At 44.2% G+C, this 18,884-nt stretch overlaps 1 protein-coding gene across 2 annotated transcripts in view; it reads right to left on the minus strand.

Moving 5' to 3' along the window:
* Window positions 1-14,353, minus strand: part of ABLIM3 (actin binding LIM protein family, member 3) — a 182,103-nt gene extending 167,750 nt beyond the window's left edge. The window contains exons 1-2 of one of the 2 annotated variants that reach the window (XM_006893714.1): window positions 14,191-14,353; window positions 13,704-13,803 (exon numbers count right to left, since the gene is read on the minus strand). In XM_006893714.1, coding sequence (XP_006893776.1) covers window positions 13,704-13,716 — 13 coding nt within the window. In that variant the 5' untranslated portion in view covers window positions 13,717-13,803; window positions 14,191-14,353. Of the gene's footprint in view, window positions 1-13,703; window positions 13,804-14,190 lie in introns of those variants that run through there. The other variant, XM_006893715.1, reaches the window with a different exon arrangement.
* Between the last annotated feature and the right edge of the window lie 4,531 nt (window positions 14,354-18,884).

The raw sequence follows: 18,884 nt of genomic DNA on the forward strand, positions 1-18,884 counted from the left end.
GAGGGGAAGGCCCTCTATGAGGTGGATTGATTCAGTGACTGAGGTAATCGGGATGGGTGTGTCAGAGGCAATGCGATTGGCACAGGATAGAGCAGGGTTTAGGGCTGTTGTACATAGATAGGGTCATTATGAGTCGCAAGGGACTGACGGCACATAACAACAACAAGTGACTGGTTAAATGAAGTTTCTATCAATAAACAGACTGCAGAGTTGAAACAAATAAATAAAAAACAAAGCCTGAAAAAAAAAAACCCTACAAACCCTTTGCCACTGAGTCAATTCCAGCTTATATAGTTACTCTATAGCACAGAATACTTATAGACTACATCTCTACCTCAAGAAAACATTCTTTTTTTAATTTATTTTGTTATTTTGTGAAAGAAAACATTCTTAACCCTGGACTGATAGGCAACACCATGACAGATGGAGAAAAGATAGAAATTGTCAACAACTTTATATTACTTGGATCCATAATAAATACCCTTGGTACCAGCAGTCAAGAAATTAGAAAATGCATTGCACTGGGGAGTCTGCAGAGACTTCTCCAAATTTTTGAGGAGTAATGATGTCAGTTTGAGGACTAAGGTGCATCTGATTCAGGCCATAGTGGTTTTGCTATGCATCTGAGAGTTGGGCAATTAATAAGGATGACAGAAGAATTGATACCTTTGAGCTGTGGTGTTGGGAGAAGAGTACTGAACACCCTATGGACAAAAGAACAAACAGCTATGCCTTGGTGAAAGCATAGCCAGAGTACTCCTTGGGCGCAAAGATGATAAAGCTTCACCTCACATACTTCGGGCATTTTGCTATGAGGGGCTATTCCTTGACGAGGACATGATGTTGAGAAAGGCAGAGGGTCAGCAAAGGAGAGGCATCTCCTCAACTAGGTAGATTGACACAGCGAATGCCATAACGGGCTCTAATGTGTCAGGAAGTGTGAAGATGGCACAGGATAGGGCAGGGTTCAGATCTGTTGTTCATTGGTTTGCTATGAGTCGTACTTGACTCATTGGCACCCAACAAGAACAACATACGGCAGTAGAACTGCCCAGTAGTGTTTTCAAATGCTATCAATCTTTACACAAGCTGGACTTATCTTTCTATCAAAGAGCAACTGGTGAGTTTGAACTGCCAACCTTGAAGTTAGCCTCCAAGTGTTTTAACAATTGTACCACCAGGGATCCTTATGAGAGTTGAAGACTTTCTTTAAAAATTTAGTTCTTTTTAACATACTGAGACTGTTAACTTTTATGTTGAGTTTGGAGCACTTTCAGAACACCAAGGTTGACATCACCAGTAGATTGATCTAGAGTAGAAAGATCTCTACAGTAAGTAAAAAGAGAGAAGGCCTTTTATTAATGACTAATTCATTACGACACAGCCTTGCTTGCTGAAAGTGAGGAAAACTTAAAATGCTTGCTGCAGGAGATCAAAGATTACAGCCTTCTATGTGGATTGCATCTCAACATTCAGAAAAGAAAAATCCTCACTGCTGGACCAATAGGCAACATCATGGTGGAGAAAAGACTGGAATTGTCAGTGATTTCATCTTACGTGGCTCCACAATCAACACCCTTGGTACAGCAGTCAAGAGCTCAAGAGACTCACAGAAAGGGGAAAGTCTATTGTCAGAAATCTCTCCAACGTGCTAAAGAGCAACAAGGTCAGTTTGAAGACTAAGCCATGTTGTTGTTGTGTTCTGGAGAGACAGAACTGACTCACTGTTGACTCTCCAAGTGAATCTTCAAGGCAGTAAATCACACAGGAGTTAATTGTCCATCTTCCCCTGCAGAGCAGCTGGTGGATTCAAACCGTGTATCTTTGCCTTGCTGTGCAATTCCTTACCACTGACCTACCAGAGCTTCCTGATCTAAGTCATAGTCTCTTCAATTATTTGCTATGTAGCTGAAAGCTGGACAGTGAATAATGAGGAGGAGAAAATTTGATGTCTTTGAGGTGTGGCGTTGAGGAAGAGCTCTGGATAGCCCATGGACTGAAAAAAAAATCTTGAAGAAAAGTGCAACCAGGAGGCTCTTTAAAGACAAGGATGGTAAAACTTCATCTCACTTTATTTTGGAGATGCTGTTAGCAGGCCAGTCCTTAGAAGAAGATATTGTACTTTGAAATGTAGAGCTTGAGAGAAGAGACTTGGTGAGATAGACTGTAAAAATGGGCTCAAACGTTTCTGAGATGAGATGTCGCAGGATGGGGCAGGGTTCAGATTCTTTATTCATAGGGGTGCCAAGAGTCATACTTGACTTAGGAGCACACAAAAGCAACTCATTAAATACGTCTGAGCACCTACTCTGTACTAGGCATTACGTTTCACATCCTGTGCATTTTTTTGCTCCACTTAGATTTCACTGAGGAAGAAACTACTTGCCACAGAAGAAAAGAAATGCTGTTAGCACTGTCCGCGTTCTCCCCACTCTTCCTTGAGGAGGAGAACCTCATGAGGACCAGTGAAAGGTCTGGAGTAGCCATATGGGGTCACTGATAATGCCCATCCGCAATCACTCCTCAGCAAGCTGGGAATAAAGACGAACCTGACTGACACAGAGCTCGTGCCATTGACTGGATGTCCTCAACCGGGCTAGGCCAGTCCTATATGTCAGGACAACCTCTTGAACAGTCAGCTTCCATGAGTAGCCACCTCTGGGCTGGAACAGGCACCGAGTTGGGCTAGAGTCCCCATTCTTCGGGTCACGCCTTAACTTCTACTATTAGGTTCCCTGGAAAGAGAAATGACCTCCAGGAAAGGGGCAGGGCATGGCTTGTCCTAGTATTTGCCCAACTGTATCCACCAGGATGTGATATCAGCCTTCTGGGAACAGTCAGCTGCAGAAACAAGGACACTCAGGCTTGCACTCACTTCCAGGAGACTTTAATAGGACGGCAATCTCAATCAGTTTCTAACTCTAGACAAGACTTTCTCCCATAATAATTAAGAGAGAAATAGCAGTGTCTACATCTCAATGTGTCCATACATCATATAGTTCCCTGTGTTTGCTGTTGTTACATGTGGTCTACCAGACTGGATTTTAAAAACTGAAGTGTTTACAGTATCAATGTAACACAAAAATACTAAGCTATCCTTGTAAAGGAGTGGTGAGAACTACGGTAAACTGTTACCCATCCTACTCTCAGGAAGGAAAACTGAGGCAGTATTGAAAACTTAGTTTTTATTTTTTGTAAATAGGTTTTTTTTGTTTTTTTTTTAGTAAAGAAGCTAAAAATCCCAACTTTGATTTCCATATAGAGGCAAATAATCAAAACACATTGAAAACTCAGAACTGTTGTTAGGTGTTGTTGAGTGTGACTCATAAAAACCCTATGAACAAAAGATCTGAACCTTATTCTATCCTGTGCCATTCTCACACTTCCTGACACACAAGAGCCCACTGCAACAGTCACTGCATCAAATCCATCTGGTTGAGGGTCTTCCTCTCCTTTGATGACCCTCCACCCTTCCCAGCATCATGTCCCTCTCCAAGAAATAACCCTTCCTAGCAACACACCCAAAGTATGTGAGGCAAAGCTTCATCATTCTTGCCTCCAAAAAGCACTCCAGCTGCACCCTCTCCAAGACATATGTGTTTGTTCTCTTGGCCATCCACGGGATGTTCAGTGCTCTTCTCCAACATCACAGCTCAAAGGCATCAATTTTTCTGTCATCCTTATTCACTCTCCAACTCTTAGATGCATAGCAAATGATTGGAAAGACTATGACTTATATCAGATGCACCTTAGTCCTCAAACAGACATCACTAATCCTCAATAATTTGGAGAGGTTTTCTGCATATTTTCCCAGTGTAATGTTTCTCATTGCTTCCTGACAGCTGGTACTAAGAGTGTTAATTGTGGACCCAAGCAAGATGAAGTTATTGACACTTTCAATCTCTTCTCCATCCATCATGTCACTACCTATTGGTCCAGTGGTAAGAATCCTTGCTTTCCTGACATTGAGATGCAATCCATATAGAAGGCTGCATTCCTCGATCTTCTGCAACAAGTGTTTCAAATCCTCCTCACTTTCAGCAAGTAAGGTTGTGTGTTCTTCATAAGGCAGGTTATTGATGAGTCTCCCTCCAATCCTGACGCCACATTCCTCTTCGTAGAGTCTAGCTTCTCAAATAATTTGTTCAGCATACAGATTAAATAGGTATGGAGAGAGAATACAAGCCTAGCACAGTCCCTTTTTAATTTTAAACCATGCAGTGTTCCCCTGCTCTGTTCTTACAACAGCCTCCTGGTCCAGGTACAGGTCAGAGGATGGGAAATAAAACACGTTCCATTATGCTGGTAACCAGTTGGCACATTTGCTTCCATGTATATGATTTCATAAAAGTAGGAATATATTTACCACTTGGCTCCTAGCATCCTGCCTCTTACAGAGTTGGTGTTAAGTACCTGTTGAATAAACAAATGAATAATCTAATTCTCATTCAACATGTTGGACATTTTCAGGAACTAAGATAACCAAAAACCAATAACATGACTTTAAATTCAGATGACACTACTAAACGCTCTGATGCTGCTGTTGCTGTTAGGGTGCCGTTGAGCTGAGCATGACTCATAGTGACCTTAGCAACAACAGATCTGAACCCTATCCTCTCCTGTGTCATCCTCACAATCTCTGACATTCGTGAAACCACTGTCTCTGCCATTGTTTCAATCCATCTGGTTGAGGGTTTTCCTCTCCTTTGCTGTCCACTCCACCTTTCCAAGCATGATGTCCCTCTTCAAGGAATAGTCTCTCCTAGCAACAAGCTCAAAGTATGTGAGACAAAGCTTTATCATCTTTGCCTCCAAGGAACACTCTGGCTGTACCCTTTCTAAGACATACTGGTTTGTTCTTTTGGCAGTTCGGGGATATTCAGTATTCTTCTCCAATACCACAGATCAACGGCATTAATTATTCTTCTGTCATCTTTACACACTGTTCAGATCTCAGTTACATAGCAAATGATTACAAAGACCATGGCCTCAGTCAGGCACACCTCAGTCCTCAGACTGACATAACTATTCTTCAATAATTTGGAGAGGTCCCTAACTTCAGATTTTCCCAGTGCAATATGTCTGTCTTCTGATGTCCTGGCTGCTGATACCAAGGCTGTTGATCGTGAATCCAAATAAGATAAAGTCATTTTTAAAGTTTCAATCTTTTCTCTATCGATCACAATGTTGCCTACTTAAAAAATAACGCTTGTTAAATAAATTACTTATTATTTAGAAACACTTTCTGTTTCCCATGTGGTGCAAATATTACATAACATGTTGGGCTGCTGACTGAAGGGTTAGTGGTTCAAATCCACCAGTGGTTTCTAAGGAGAAACACGGACAGTCTCCTGTAAAGCTTTCAGCTTCAGAAATCCAGTGGAGCACTTCATGGCAGTGAGCTTGGGTGAAGTACTGGATCAGTGGCAGCCTCGTGATCTGCTACCTAAAAAGGAAGAAAACTCTAGTGCTATTCTACTCTGTAACACACGTAACTCTATGAGTTAGACTTGATTCAGTGGCAACTGGCTACATTTGGTTTGTTATATATGCCAGACAGTGATTTAAGCAATCCACACTACTTACTTATTTACTCTTTATCATACTTCTATGACAGATGCCTTTATCACCTACATGTGATTCTCCTTGTGCTTAGGGAGCTTTGGTGGCTCAGTGGTAAGGAGTTGCACTGCCAACTCAGAGGCCTAGGGTTCGAATCCACCAGGTCATCCTGAGGAGAAATATGGGTAATTTTCTTTCATGTGACATTTCTGCCTCTGAAAACCTGCTGAAGGGTCAGCTATGTGTTGATTCCAACTCAGTGGTACATAACAACATGTGATTCTCATTATGGTTGCAGACTGATATACAGAGATGGTACGTTATCTGCCCAAAGTCATAGAGAGTAAAGAGGGTGGGCCCACACAGCATGATGCTCTGGCTCTAGTCTGTGCCTGTAAAAATGACCCAAGAATAATTTAACCAACAAGGTGCCGAAAAAACCTCCGTGGTTTTTTTCCTGTCGTTTTAAGATGATCTTAAAATGGTTCCTTACATTGTACCGCCAAGGCCCTTGTTGTTGCTGTGTACTGTTGAGTCAGAACTGACACATAGATGACTCTCTGGCAGGTTTTCAGAGGCAGTTAATCACATGGGAGGTTACTGTCCATCCTTCTCCCAAGAAGCAGCTGGTGGATTTGAACCCTGTGCCTTTAAGATTGCACTGCAGCTTCTTGCCAGTAGGTCAAGTAGTTATATGTCAATAAGTACTTCATTCATGATAGATGATGAAGAGGTTGAGATTGTTAACAGCTTTAGTTTGCTTGGCTCCACAATCAACACTCTTGGTACCAGCAGCCAAGAAATAAAAAGACAAATTGCATTGGGAAAGTTTGCTGTCAGGGACCTCTCCAGAGTACTGAAGAGCAAGGAATACATCATCAACTGCCAGGAGAACAAACAGGTTCAACCTGGAGAGGGTTAAACCAGGCTACTCCTTGGAGGCAAGGATTCTGAAGCGTCATCTGACACACTTTGGGCATGTTTCAAGGAGGGACCAGTCCTTGGAGGGGACATCATGTTTGGGATGGTTGAGGGATAGCGCAGAAGAGGAAGACCCTCAATGAGATGGACTGATTCAGTGACTGGAGTAATGGGGGTAGGTGTGTTAGAGAAAATAAGGTTAGCACAGGATAAAGTAGGGTTCAGAGTTGTTGTACATAAGGTCGTTATGAGTCACAAGTGACTCAACAGCATACAACAACAAATACTTCATTCATTTAGGAAGCACTTTTTTTGTTGCAGGGAGCTCCGGTGGGTAGTGGTTTAAATCTCTACAGTCATAAATTATCTCTATCTTATCTGTCTTGCAAAGTTAAAATCTCTTTGGAGGGCAGGGCACTGCTTTGGTTTTGTAGAGGTTCCCTCTTAGATGGAATTCTTAGAGTTCAAGGGCTGGGCTATGAGATTACGGAGGAAGGTCATCAGGTCATCCTGTGCCTTGTGCTGGAGTCTTAATTTCCGCCCTCCCGCTTCACTCGCTCTGCATCTAATCTCATTGTGCCCCAGGAGGCTGATTACTATGTATCAAGTACTTCTAATGTCCTCTGGCTACTGGTTGAAAACCCTGGCTTCAGGTATTCAGCCAATGCAGAGTACTGGGAGGAGGGCAGAGGGAAGAAAGAGCAAGGGGTCAAGGTAGTATTATCCTGGCCCCTTTCTTGCAGTGTGGCCTTGGGCGAGGTTCCCCTTTGGAACAGAGGCCACCCACAGGTCCTGACGGGCAGGCCCCTCAGCCCACAGTCCAGTGGGTCTCTGGTTTCTTCTCCTGTCTTTCAGGCCTGGGGAATCGGCAGTGGAGTGGATAATGAACCCCTGCTATTAGCTGTCTATAAAGACATCCCTATTTATCCTTGTGAAGAGTCTTCTTATTTAACTCTCCTCAACTTGCTGTCCTTCCCTGGCCAAGACCAAAGCCAGTAGAAGCCTTTACTTCACTCCATTTCCAATCAGGTGTCAGGCCATATAACTTTTATTCCCCAAAGGATTTGCATGTTTCTAATTGTAAAGCCACCACAATCTCAGCCTTCATGCCTTAGATGAACTGTAGCAATTGTCTCTTATCTGGGATCCTCATTTCCTGTCTTCCCTTTTCAACCCATACTGGATACAGTGCCAGGTTAGTCCTCTCTCTTCAGTCTTGTGGACAGCGAGGACTCTCCTACCGAAAAAAGGCAGCATTGGCTGCAATACCAGCAGAACAGTCTCACTGACAAGCAGAATTTGGTTGTCAAGATTCCATCATTCCACAACTTAACTCTACTTGATGGTCATCTCTATTTCAACTCTGTCTCTTGAGACCCTTTTATGTAGACCGTGCACTGTTACTTCCATTATACACATGATGATATTCAGGCTCAGAAAAGTTATCCATTGTGTTCCAGGTCACACAGAGCATACAATAGATAATGATTTGAATTCAAGAATCTGTACCCCAAAGCTCAAGTTCTTCACAGCCCAGTCTGATGGTGTCTGTTCCACACCTTTGAAGGAGTTGCTGTTGTTAAGCTGCTGTTGTTAAGTGTTGAGCAGGACTCAGCAAGTCATAGATAATGGTTACCCATGGTGGACAGTGTTTGGTGGAGCTTCCCAATTAAAACAAGCCTGGAAGAGGGAGTGGCATCCACTTCTGAAATGGCTTGCTTCTGGAAACTCTACATGCTCAGGCCTTTTGTTCATAGGGTCCCTATGAGTCGTCTACGACTCAATAGCCCCCAACAACAACAACATAGCAACCCTGTGAATAACATATCTGAACTCTGTCTTAACCTGCACCGTTCCTTATCATCCCCAACACACTTGAGATGATTGCTGTAGATCAGTCCATCTCATTTGAGGGTCTTCCTCTCTTTTGCTGACCTTTCACCTTTGTAAGCAAGATATCTCTAATAACCTCTCCTAACAACATGCTCAAAGTAGGTGAAATGAAGCTTCACCATCCTTGTTGCCAGGGAGCACACTGGTGGTATTTTCTCCAAGATACTGTGGTACTTTCTCCAAGACTTATCTTTTTTGAGGGGGGTATATATGATCCCTTGCCTAGTATTAAGACCCCTTACTATTCTAATATTACAAATGCTAGTCTAAACAAATAAATTATTAACATACAAATCATTGCTAAAGATCAGATAGCAGAAAGAAAGGCACATTTATGAGTAGGGATGATAGAAGGAGAATTGATGCCTTTGAGCTGTGGTGCTGCAGAAGAGTATTGAATATACCATGGACTGCTAGGAGAACAAACAGATTCATCCTGGAGAGGCGCCAAGGTGCTCCTTGGAGGCAAGGATTCTGAAGCTCCATCTGACAGACTTTGGACATGCTGCAAGGAGGGACCAGTCCTTGGAGAGGGATGTCATGCTTGGGAGGGTGGAGGGACAGCACAAAAGAGGAAGACCCTCTATGAGGTGGATTGATTCAGTGACTGGAGTAAGCAGAGTAGGTGTGTTGGAGACAGTGAGATTGGCACAGGATAGAGCAGGGTGTAGGGCTGTTGTTGTATATAAGGTCGCTATGAATCGCAGGCAACTCGACGGCACACAACAACAACAAACATGACACACTCACCCAAGCTCAAGGATGCTGGGAGGTCTCATGATTCTGACTCATGTGAGAAGTTTGGCTCTTTTTTTTTTAAAGCAATATATGATTGGGTATTATGGTTATGACAGGAGTCCAGACTGAAGGTTGAATAGTGGAGTGTACTTGAGGGGGGGGGGGTTGTATAGCAATGAAATAATATTTCTTTTACTTTTTCAAAGAGAAGAGCCAACTGGGGTGAGGGGAGGTCAGGGAGAAAAATGCAACAATGAATGTATGGAAATCCAAAATCTCTGTAAACATTCATTAAAATTAATTTAAAAAAATAAAAAGAAAAGGAAAAAAAAATGACTGTAACCCAAGGTGAAAAGCAGAAAAAAAGAAATCCATTTTCATTACTGAAAACACACACACACACACACACACACACACACACACACACACACACACACAAAGAGAAGTCTGGCTCTTAATGTGACATGGAGACATCTCATTAAAAGCCACACGCGTGGCGAGCCCAGGGCCTCCAGCAAATTATGATCAACTCAGTCTCCTCTTGCTTTGGCCCAAGGGCTTGAGAACTCCTGAGGCCAACAGAGAGCAGGGAATAATCAAAGACTGCTTTTTGTCTAAGAATCTATGCATCAGGTCTCTGGTGCCATCATGTCTCTGACAACTGTGTGGAGTTAGAGGTGCGGGTTTCACTCCTTTCTTGGTCTTTGTGTTCAGAAAGATGGCCCATGCATAAACCAGAATCAAGACATGCCCCAGAATGTGTCCTTTGTCCTTGCTAAGGGCTACACACCATAACTCTCTCCAGGCTTGTTGACCAGCAGGATGTGGGCTTCAGCCACTGAACACAGCATGGGAGGGGCTGTAATGATAGAGGAAGGCCCTGGAGGAACAGGGACAAGAACACTTATCCAGGACATACCATTTGCTGGGCTGAGGGGCAAGAAGGTTTTTGCAGTTCTTAAGGGTGTGGAGGCCAGCCTGAAAGGGGCTGGTGCTAGGGAGCTAGAACTTTCCACACAGTTAGCGAAAAAAGGGGGCAGAAGCAGGACCCTGAGAGGAAATGGAAGGACATGCATGCAACCAGAATAAAGAGAGCAGCACAGCGTGGACGAGCTGAGGCTGGGCAGGAGTGACCCTGCAAGCCCTTGCTGATGAATTTTTACTCTCTTCTTAAAAGTAATAGGAATCTGCATTTTATGCAGAAGGTGATGCAGGAGTTTGAAGGGTAGAAAATTATTGGATTGGATGAAAGGGCCTGCTTCAGTGGGTCAGGAGGCACATGATAGATCCTTGGAACAGGGCTCAACGTGTGCAGCCCACAGAAGCCAACGTGAACATGGCTGCCCTATTCCCCTTTCTCCTCGTAAGCCCCGCACCCAAGGCAACGGACTATCTCAGCTTTAGCCCAGGCTAAAGAGAGGATGTGGGCCTTTCTTAGCAGGACAGCTGACTTTTGAAGTTTTGTTTCTTTTCAAGGAGGCCCCTTACCACACTTTGGTGACTACAAAGGTCACAACCTGCCTGTTACATTCTACTGAGGTTTGTACCACTCCCCTGACTTCAATCTGTTGAAAATGAACCTGTTTCTCTCCATTTTCTGCCTTTTGGTGTGTTAATTCTCAGCTTTATTTCAGAAGAAAGATTCAGATAAAACTTCACTTCACACGGAAGGGTCACAGATTGACCATACTCTTGCTTTTGTTGTTCATAAGTTGTATTTTTCACTAATACAAACAATTAGCATGTTTACCAGTTATTTCTCTCATATATTAGCTCATTTGTTCCTCAAAAGCACACAGGAGGTAATCCTCACAATTCATGACCATGTGATGTCTGAGAGACTGCATTTCGACCTCTCCAAGTAAAAAGACAACAGTGGCCATGCTGTTGTGCACCACTGAGTCAGAACCGATCCATAGCTGACCCTCCAGCAGGTTTCCAGAGGCAGTTAATCACATGGGACGGGAGACTGCCCATCCTTTTCTTTGGAGCAGATGGTGGATTTGAACAGGGTACTTTGGGTTGCCAGCACAACTCCTTACCACTAGGCCACCAGAGCTCCATAACAATGACCATAGCAATAGCAATGACCCTCCGTCATTCCAAGGGCAGTACCAAACATGCATCATGCTCTATATTTTATATGAAAGTACATTTAATTGCAATTCCAAGTTGAAGTAGTCTTGTTTTGCATATGAGATAACCATGCTGAAGACCACAGAGCTATTTAATAAGCAAGAAAAAGAGGACTGGAATGCGGGCTACCTGATTCCAGAGCCAGAGCTCTGTGGACTGAGACCCACTACAGCTCGGTGCTGCTCTCCTTCAAATGATACAGTTAGGCACTACACACACCATCAGATGTGCCATAAATTCAAGGGCCGTTCAGAAGTCAATATCTAAATGCAGGATCTTGGGCAAGTTTCCCTATACAAAGGGAGTAATGATGCCCACCTCACAGTCTGGTCATGAGTATTATAGCAAGGTGGCAGGGCGGTAAGCGAAAACTCAACACATGGAGTTAAGGAAAACTTATGTAAGAGTTTCTATTAGGGACAATTTTCAGGCATGAGAATTAAGTCAAGACTTTTACATCTCAAAGGCGAGAGCCTTTTTGCTTAGGCCAAGTCACTCCAAAGACTTCCTGACAGTGCCCTGCCCTCATTACCTTCTGACCCCATGTCACTCCTTCTCTTGTGTCAAGTGTGATTTCTCTTCTCTCCACAGGGCTGGGAGGAGCCTCCAGGAAGCTGAAGGATCTCAGCCTCTGAGCCTGGAGCTGGGATCACTTTTCCAGGTTTCTCCTGGGAAACCTCTTTAAGGAAGTACTTCCTTTTCCTGGGGGAGGGTGAGACTCAGCATTTCCCAAGACCACCCACCCCATTCTACTCTCTATTCTCCACTGACTGCAAAACAGACTGTGAAAAAAAGGATCTGAAGCTGGAAGGTCAATTTGTCTTGTTTTCCTTCATATTCAACTGTTGACCACTATGTCTATAAAAAAAAAAAGTGAAAATTCTTCTTTCCTTTATTTAGGAATACCGAGATAAGAGTTCTTTAGAATTCCAGGGGGAGAAACGCAAAGGGAGCCAGCTGTCTATTACCTCATTTCTCAACACCTTGAAAAACAGATGAGCCATCTTTCTCTTCTGTCATTTCATGAAAGGACTCCCACAAATACATATTTTTTTCCTAGAGGTATTGAGAAGTGACAGGCAGCATACATCTCTATTTCCCTAAGAGCACACATGCAAATATGTGGCCCAAGGTACACAGACTTTTGTTTTCCCTGAGCCTGGTATGGAGCCAGAACACCATTCCACACCGACTCTCAAACTCAAGAGGCAGAAATCTTTGGCTGTAAGAGACTGAGCGTCCAGCCACACTGGCTTGCTTAGCATAGATATGTAATACACAAAGGAAGACAGCCGAGATATGAGTCATACAAATACATAGTAAATAAATAGACTTCGTTTTCATCTCCATGGCTTGGGCTTTGTTTCCCTCCTTTCGATGCCAACAAACTTGAAATGGGAAAAATAGAATGAGAAAACAGAGAAATAGCAAGTTTTGTCTCTTCACAATTTCATAAAGTACTGTGGGGTTTTTTGCTCGTTTCTTAGTCCTAGCTTTTTGTAAAGAAACTTGTGATTCGTAGATTTAGAAGGACCCTGAGCAATGTCTCAAATTCAATCCTCATTCTACAGATTAACAATCTGAGATCCAAAAAGGAGACTGCCAGTAAAGATCACAGACCGGAGGGAAGCACCCTTTACAGGGGTCTGCTAGTTCAACAACCCCACCCAGCGCCGGAATGACCCAGACAAGCTTGATCTCTCTTCCTAGAGGACTGCCGGCCTGTGCTCCTGCTGCTGCCCATGCTGATAGACAGTGCCTCCCTTATAGTTCTGACTGCATTTCTCAGCAGCCGAGGCCCAACTGCCAGCAAGATGTCTGATCTGGGCTCTGAAAAGCAGTTGTTGCCTCTGGCATGACAGACCCTGTGGCCAAAGGGCTTGCCCCCTTTTCCCTTTCTCAGGGGTGGCTAAACAGCACATAGGTGTGTGAAGACACTTCCTGAGCCCTGATGCTGGAGGGGCTGCGTGTTTCACAATCTCCCAAAACCCAAAGGTAGCTTCTTAATGATTTGTTTATCAAACTGCTCTTTCTCCTCCACTGCTGGCCCACACCCACCCACTCCCAGCTGGTCTTCCCACCTCCCAGGTCTGGACAAGCAGGCCCCTCCAGGGCTTTCCAGACCTGTGGGGGAGTCTCCTCAGGGCCCCCCACAGTCAGACAATGGCCAGCCCTCCTGCTTCCTAGGCCTTCCCAGGCATCGCTGGAAGGAGACAAGCAGTCTCTTCAGCACAAGCAATGGGCGCTGCCAGTAGAATATCAGCAAAATTGTCATGGGAAGCTAGACTTGGGTCTCTCCGCCCAGGGGCACAGAAAGCACCAAGAAGGAGTCTGGGGGCCACGTGTCCCCGCAGATGCCAGGCTTCCTGCCTGCCAGGCAGCCCCAGCACAGGCTCCTGCACCTCCGCCCCCACCCTTGTTCCCATGGCAAAGGAGAGGAGGGATCCACTTACTGCTCGTGTTCATGGTGATGCCTTTGCACTGGATCTTTCATTCAATACGCAGGCCCGGGTTGCCTTTTAAATCTTCTGTTTCTCGCACCTCACACATCACCTGGGGGGTGAAAAGGCAGTGGATGCCAGCTCCGTATCCTCAGGTGCTCCCTCTCCCTCTGCTATGCTATCGCAGGCTGGGCTGTTGGCACTGGCCTTGAAGGCCAGTGGACTAGGAAAGGCGCAGGTGAGGGCAGGAAGGAGGAGGCGGAGGAGGAGGAGATGGGAGGACCCAGGCGCTCTGGTCCTCCCTCTGCGTGGACCCGAGTCCCAGGCAGTGGCGTCCTGGCAGCGCTGCTCGCGCGCACCGGCTCTGGCAGCCCAGCCACTTCGGAGCCCAAAGGGGGTGTGGACCGCAGGGAGCAGGGCGGGGGCAGCGCGGGCACCAGTTCTGCTGGGCAGGCGTCCCCGCCCGGGCAGGGGAGCCACGACTCGCCCCAGGACTCACCTCTCGGCCAGAGTCGGGAGCCAGAGGCCCCTGCTCGGGCCTCTGCGACCGGTTCATGAATCCTGGTCCTTGCTTGGGGTCTCGGATTCCAAGGCGTGCAAAGCGAAATAGGAGAGCTCGACATCCATGATGCGGGCTCGTGGGGTGGCAGCGCAGGGGGCGCGGCCGCTCGATGCTGCCACCTGCTGGACGCGCCGGCGGGCGCGTGAGGCCCCGCCCCGCCAGGCTGCTCGCTGGGCTGTGGATATGGAAAGGATTGTTGAGTCTTGGTTCCAACAAGACAACGCTGAGACTTTATCTTCCCTCCCTGCGTGCTGGGCTCTAAAGCATAGACGACGAAAGAGCAGTAAAGTAATACTGGGAAGTCTGTGAAGAAAGGGTTGACTTTGCAGGAAGACAGTTCCACTACCATCTCTGCTGATAAAAAGCTTGTTGTTTCAATTTAAGAAACTTCTGCTTCAACTTCTCCACCTGCATAATGTGGTGGCTGGACACGTGGACAGCGCATAATAAGACTTCTAGCCTTGAACCCCCATCTTCCATATATTTTATGCCCTTATCATGGATTCATTTGTTAAAATTGTTTATCATCTCTTTCCCTAACTGGAATCTTAGCTCCATGAAAGAACAGGACTTGTCATGGTTCAAGATTGGGTATTTAACACACTACTGCCTAGCACATAGTTGTTGTTATGTGCCGTCCAATCGACACTACTCATAGCGACCCTATGCAAAATTGCTCTGAACCCTGCCCTATCCTGGGCCAATCTCACCATTTCTGATGCACCTACCTCTCATTACCTCAGTTACTGTGTTGGTAGTAGGCACTCAATAAAAATTTGTTGGCAGAATTAATGAGGTCTTTTCTGGCTGTAATCAGGCACAGCCCTCAGAGTGGAACGTTTAGGCTCCCCACCCCGAAACATTTCCCTGTCTGAGGAAAACAGCAGGTATGTGGCTTCATGACTCAGCCTAACAGATTTAACCACATTTCTGTGTGGCTAGCTAACTCTGGTCTAAAACTGTCTTTATTTATAATTAGTATTTATAGGTGTGTATTATAGAATGTCCTCAGTCACAACTGATCTCATGGGTGGGGTTTTCTTTAAGCATTTCTCTGACTACTTACCCTGTCACCTTCTGAACTCAACTCATGGTCACAGAGCATGACTTTTGAATGTAGAAAAACAGGGCATGATCCCCGTCTAGAATAACTCTGACTGAACCATGGGTTCAATCTCAAAGCTGTGAGCACTCACATTAGCAATTTGTACATAAGACAGAGAGGTTCGGAGAAGCTAAGCTACTTACCCTAACATACAAAGACCTTAGGAGACCAGGATTCCTCACTTCTTGCTTGGGCTCCTGAAAGAGTAAATCCAAGGCACTTAAGTTTAGGATGTAACTTAAACAGTGCACTTAAGTTTAGAGTAAGTTAGGTAGACACTATCTTAATATTGATAAAATACACCTTTATTGGATAGAACACTAATTTTACCTTATACAAGGTGAAGTAAATTATCTAATTCATGACACAAAGATGTGAAATCAATTAAAAAGAATATCTTTAGGCAAATCCAAGGGTCATTGGATTTGCAGCAAATTTGATAGTCTGGATTTTTTTGTTGTTGTTTGTTTTCCAAGTAGGTAGAAGTAATAATAACTCTAATCTCTTAACAGTGGTTCTCAAAGTTCTATTTGTGTTATAACTGCCAAGATACTTGAGAAAAAGCAGATTCTTAGGCTCCTGATTTCCTTACTTTGCATTTTAAGCAGACTCTTAGGTGACTCACAGACCACTCTTTGCTCCTGAAAAAGCTGGCGATGTAGAGTGGCTTTGGAAACACAGATGACCTGTAAGTATTTAAATAATTCCTAATTATCCCTTTAGAGTCCCACTACATTTTCAGAGTGAGATTTCTTACCCAGTCCTCAAGTTGCAGCTAAGTTCCAAAGCTGGGAAAAGATACTTTTTCTTCTGGGAAAAAGTTCAGATCAACTTAATGTGTAGCAATTAATAGAGCTTTTCAATGAGCATATTTAGTTCTTGTTATCACCCAACGGCTCAATGCTCAGAAAAATGTCAGATTAGAGGACAAGGTCAAATAAAAGCATAGCATTCATTTATTAAAGCTTTCGCTCAACAATTATTTATTGTATGTCTAATTGTGACAAGTCTGGGATGGTAGACGGGGATGCAGAGGTGAGCAAGAAAAACACAACCCTCACCTTGTGGGACAGAAATCCCATTTGGCCATCAACAAACGAATGGCTAGAGAAGCTGTGGTATATTCACACAATGGAATACTATGCTGCATTAAAAAACAAGGAACTCATGCAATATTATTCAAAATGGTTGACTCTGGAGAACATTATGCTGAGTGAAATATCCCAGTCACAAAAGGACAAATATTACATGATGCCACTGTTGTAGAATGGGACTGTCCTTGGGGTTGGGGAGAGACTGAGTAAGATGGGTTCAATAATGTATACTGCACTGAAACAGAGGAGGGAGAGAACTGTTTAAAAGAGATATATAACTAGGTATTTCTGTCATCACAGGAGTCTAGAGCGAGGGCTACATGGTGGAGGGGACCTGGGGGAGGGTTTGTAAAACAATGAAAGAATCTTTTCTTTTACTTTTCCATAGTTTTTGGACTCATGTACTTATAACTTGTTAGTCAAATTTGTGTCTTCTAGGTTGCAACACCCCCATGATACATCTTGAAGGATATGAACATGTACAGCCAAGCACAATCAATAAGAGTGCATCTAAATTCCAAAATCAATCTCCATAATAGTCTATGTGTTTCCTACTGCCAAAGGGGCCCTTTAGAGTAGTGAGAGAAGATCTTCACCCTGAAACCCACAGCGTCCCTTTTCAGCAGGAAGTAGCTAAGAGAATACGCCATCTCCTTTTCCTTATGACTCAGGGTGAAGTCTCTCTCAGGGAGGAGTGATAGGGAATGGCAAAGGACACACTGACAAAGAAGATTAATCAGAACTGGCTTTGACAAGCACTGTGGCATTTGGACAAGAACAAACTGGGAGGAGGGTAGAGAGAATAGTGCAACAATGAATGAGTGGAAGCCCAAAATCTCTGTAAATGTTTATGAAAATTAATAAAATATAATTATAGAAAAAAAAAAGAAATCCCATTTGGGAGGGGATGGGGTTATGACTGGCTAAGTAAAGCATGGAATAGTTAAAACTCAATGGTTCCCTGGTTAAGAATTCAGGCTTTGGACCCCAGTTCCATAACTTTTCATCACATTTTAAATCCCAGCTCCATCACATATTAGCTACATGACCATGGGCAGATATTTAGTCAACCTTCAATCTCAGACTCCACATCTGTAAAATGGCTATAATGACAGTCTGTTCCTCAGAGATTGTCCTATAAATGAAAATGCTTAGAGTAAACACGTGGTTTATGAGGGCTTGATGGAAACTAATTAGTATTGTCATCTCTCATTGATACCTGCCTTCTGTGATAAGCTTATCATTTTCATCTCATGTAGACTGGTTGGCCCTCTCCTCAGAGTGGAAGCCAAAGAATATGCCTCATAATTTTCCAACTACTATTGTTGTTGTTGGCTGTCATTGACAACAGGGAGCTTAATCAACTAGTTTTTCTTGTCTATGGTTGTTTTTAATAGGTCCAGCTGGATGTTGATGATGCATCTCTGAAGAGAAATCATTGAACCTTGGAGGAATCTAAAAGCTTCAAGTATCTTCCTTTGGTGAAATAATCTTCTTTTTTCTGCGTAGTTACAATGCTAGGAAGAAAAGGGTTAAAGGCAGCTGAGAAGCTGTGCCCATGAGGATGTCCACAACAATTGGTGCAGCCAGGAAAGGCGCAGGAGGAAGCTGGGGGTAGATGTGTGTGTGTGTGTGTGTGTGTGTGTGTGTGTGTGTGTGCGCAATGGGCTGTGAAAGTCATCAAGAGTGCAGAATCTTGGCTCTTTCCAAGCAAGAGAGTAAGGCTAAGAACCATACAGCAGAGGATCCCTTTGTTTGGAAGTTTATTTTGAACTTTTAGCCTCAAGAATGGAGATAAACAAGTTGTACCCGGAAACAGGCAAATGCTCCTGGGTGTTGGAAAACCAGGTGGAAAGAGCATTGAGAGTTTCCCCACTTTCTGCGGTGCAATGAGGAGAGCTTTGTGGTTCAGCTGCATCAGGGGCCACTGCCCCATGCCCCACATGCCTAGAAAGGTTCTCTTTTCCAAAAGGAGTTTCTTCTTTCCTAACTTAGTAACACTAACTAGGGCCATCGTCAGCCTTCTCCTCTACTTTCTGACCTCGTCATTACTTTGGTGGCCTCGTGGGTAAGGAGTTGTGTGGCAAGTGGTTCAACTTTTCTTTCTGATTACTTTTTTCTTATTCCTTCATAGAGTCTTTTCACCCCCCTCCACCACAGTCTGCCCCTCTTCTTCATCTCCACTAATGTGCTGTTTCTCAAGAAATTCTCACTCATCCTTACATTTTAATGCAGAATTCTTCCAGCCTATGACATGTGGGGTGGGGGTGGGGGTGGTGTTTTTGATCTGACAGTTTCTACTTGCCATATCATTTTTGTTATGTGCCATTGAATTGACTATCACTTAAATGATTCTGTGAACAATATCTCTGAACCTTCCCCTATTGTGAGTCAACCTCACTGTCTCTGACATACTTGATCCTGTTGCCACA

This window comes from Elephantulus edwardii, unplaced genomic scaffold, assembly GCF_000299155.1.
Source record: "Elephantulus edwardii isolate Elephantulus edwardi_28Jun2011 unplaced genomic scaffold, EleEdw1.0 scaffold00130, whole genome shotgun sequence".
NCBI classification, from domain to species: Eukaryota; Metazoa; Chordata; class Mammalia; order Macroscelidea; family Macroscelididae; genus Elephantulus; species Elephantulus edwardii.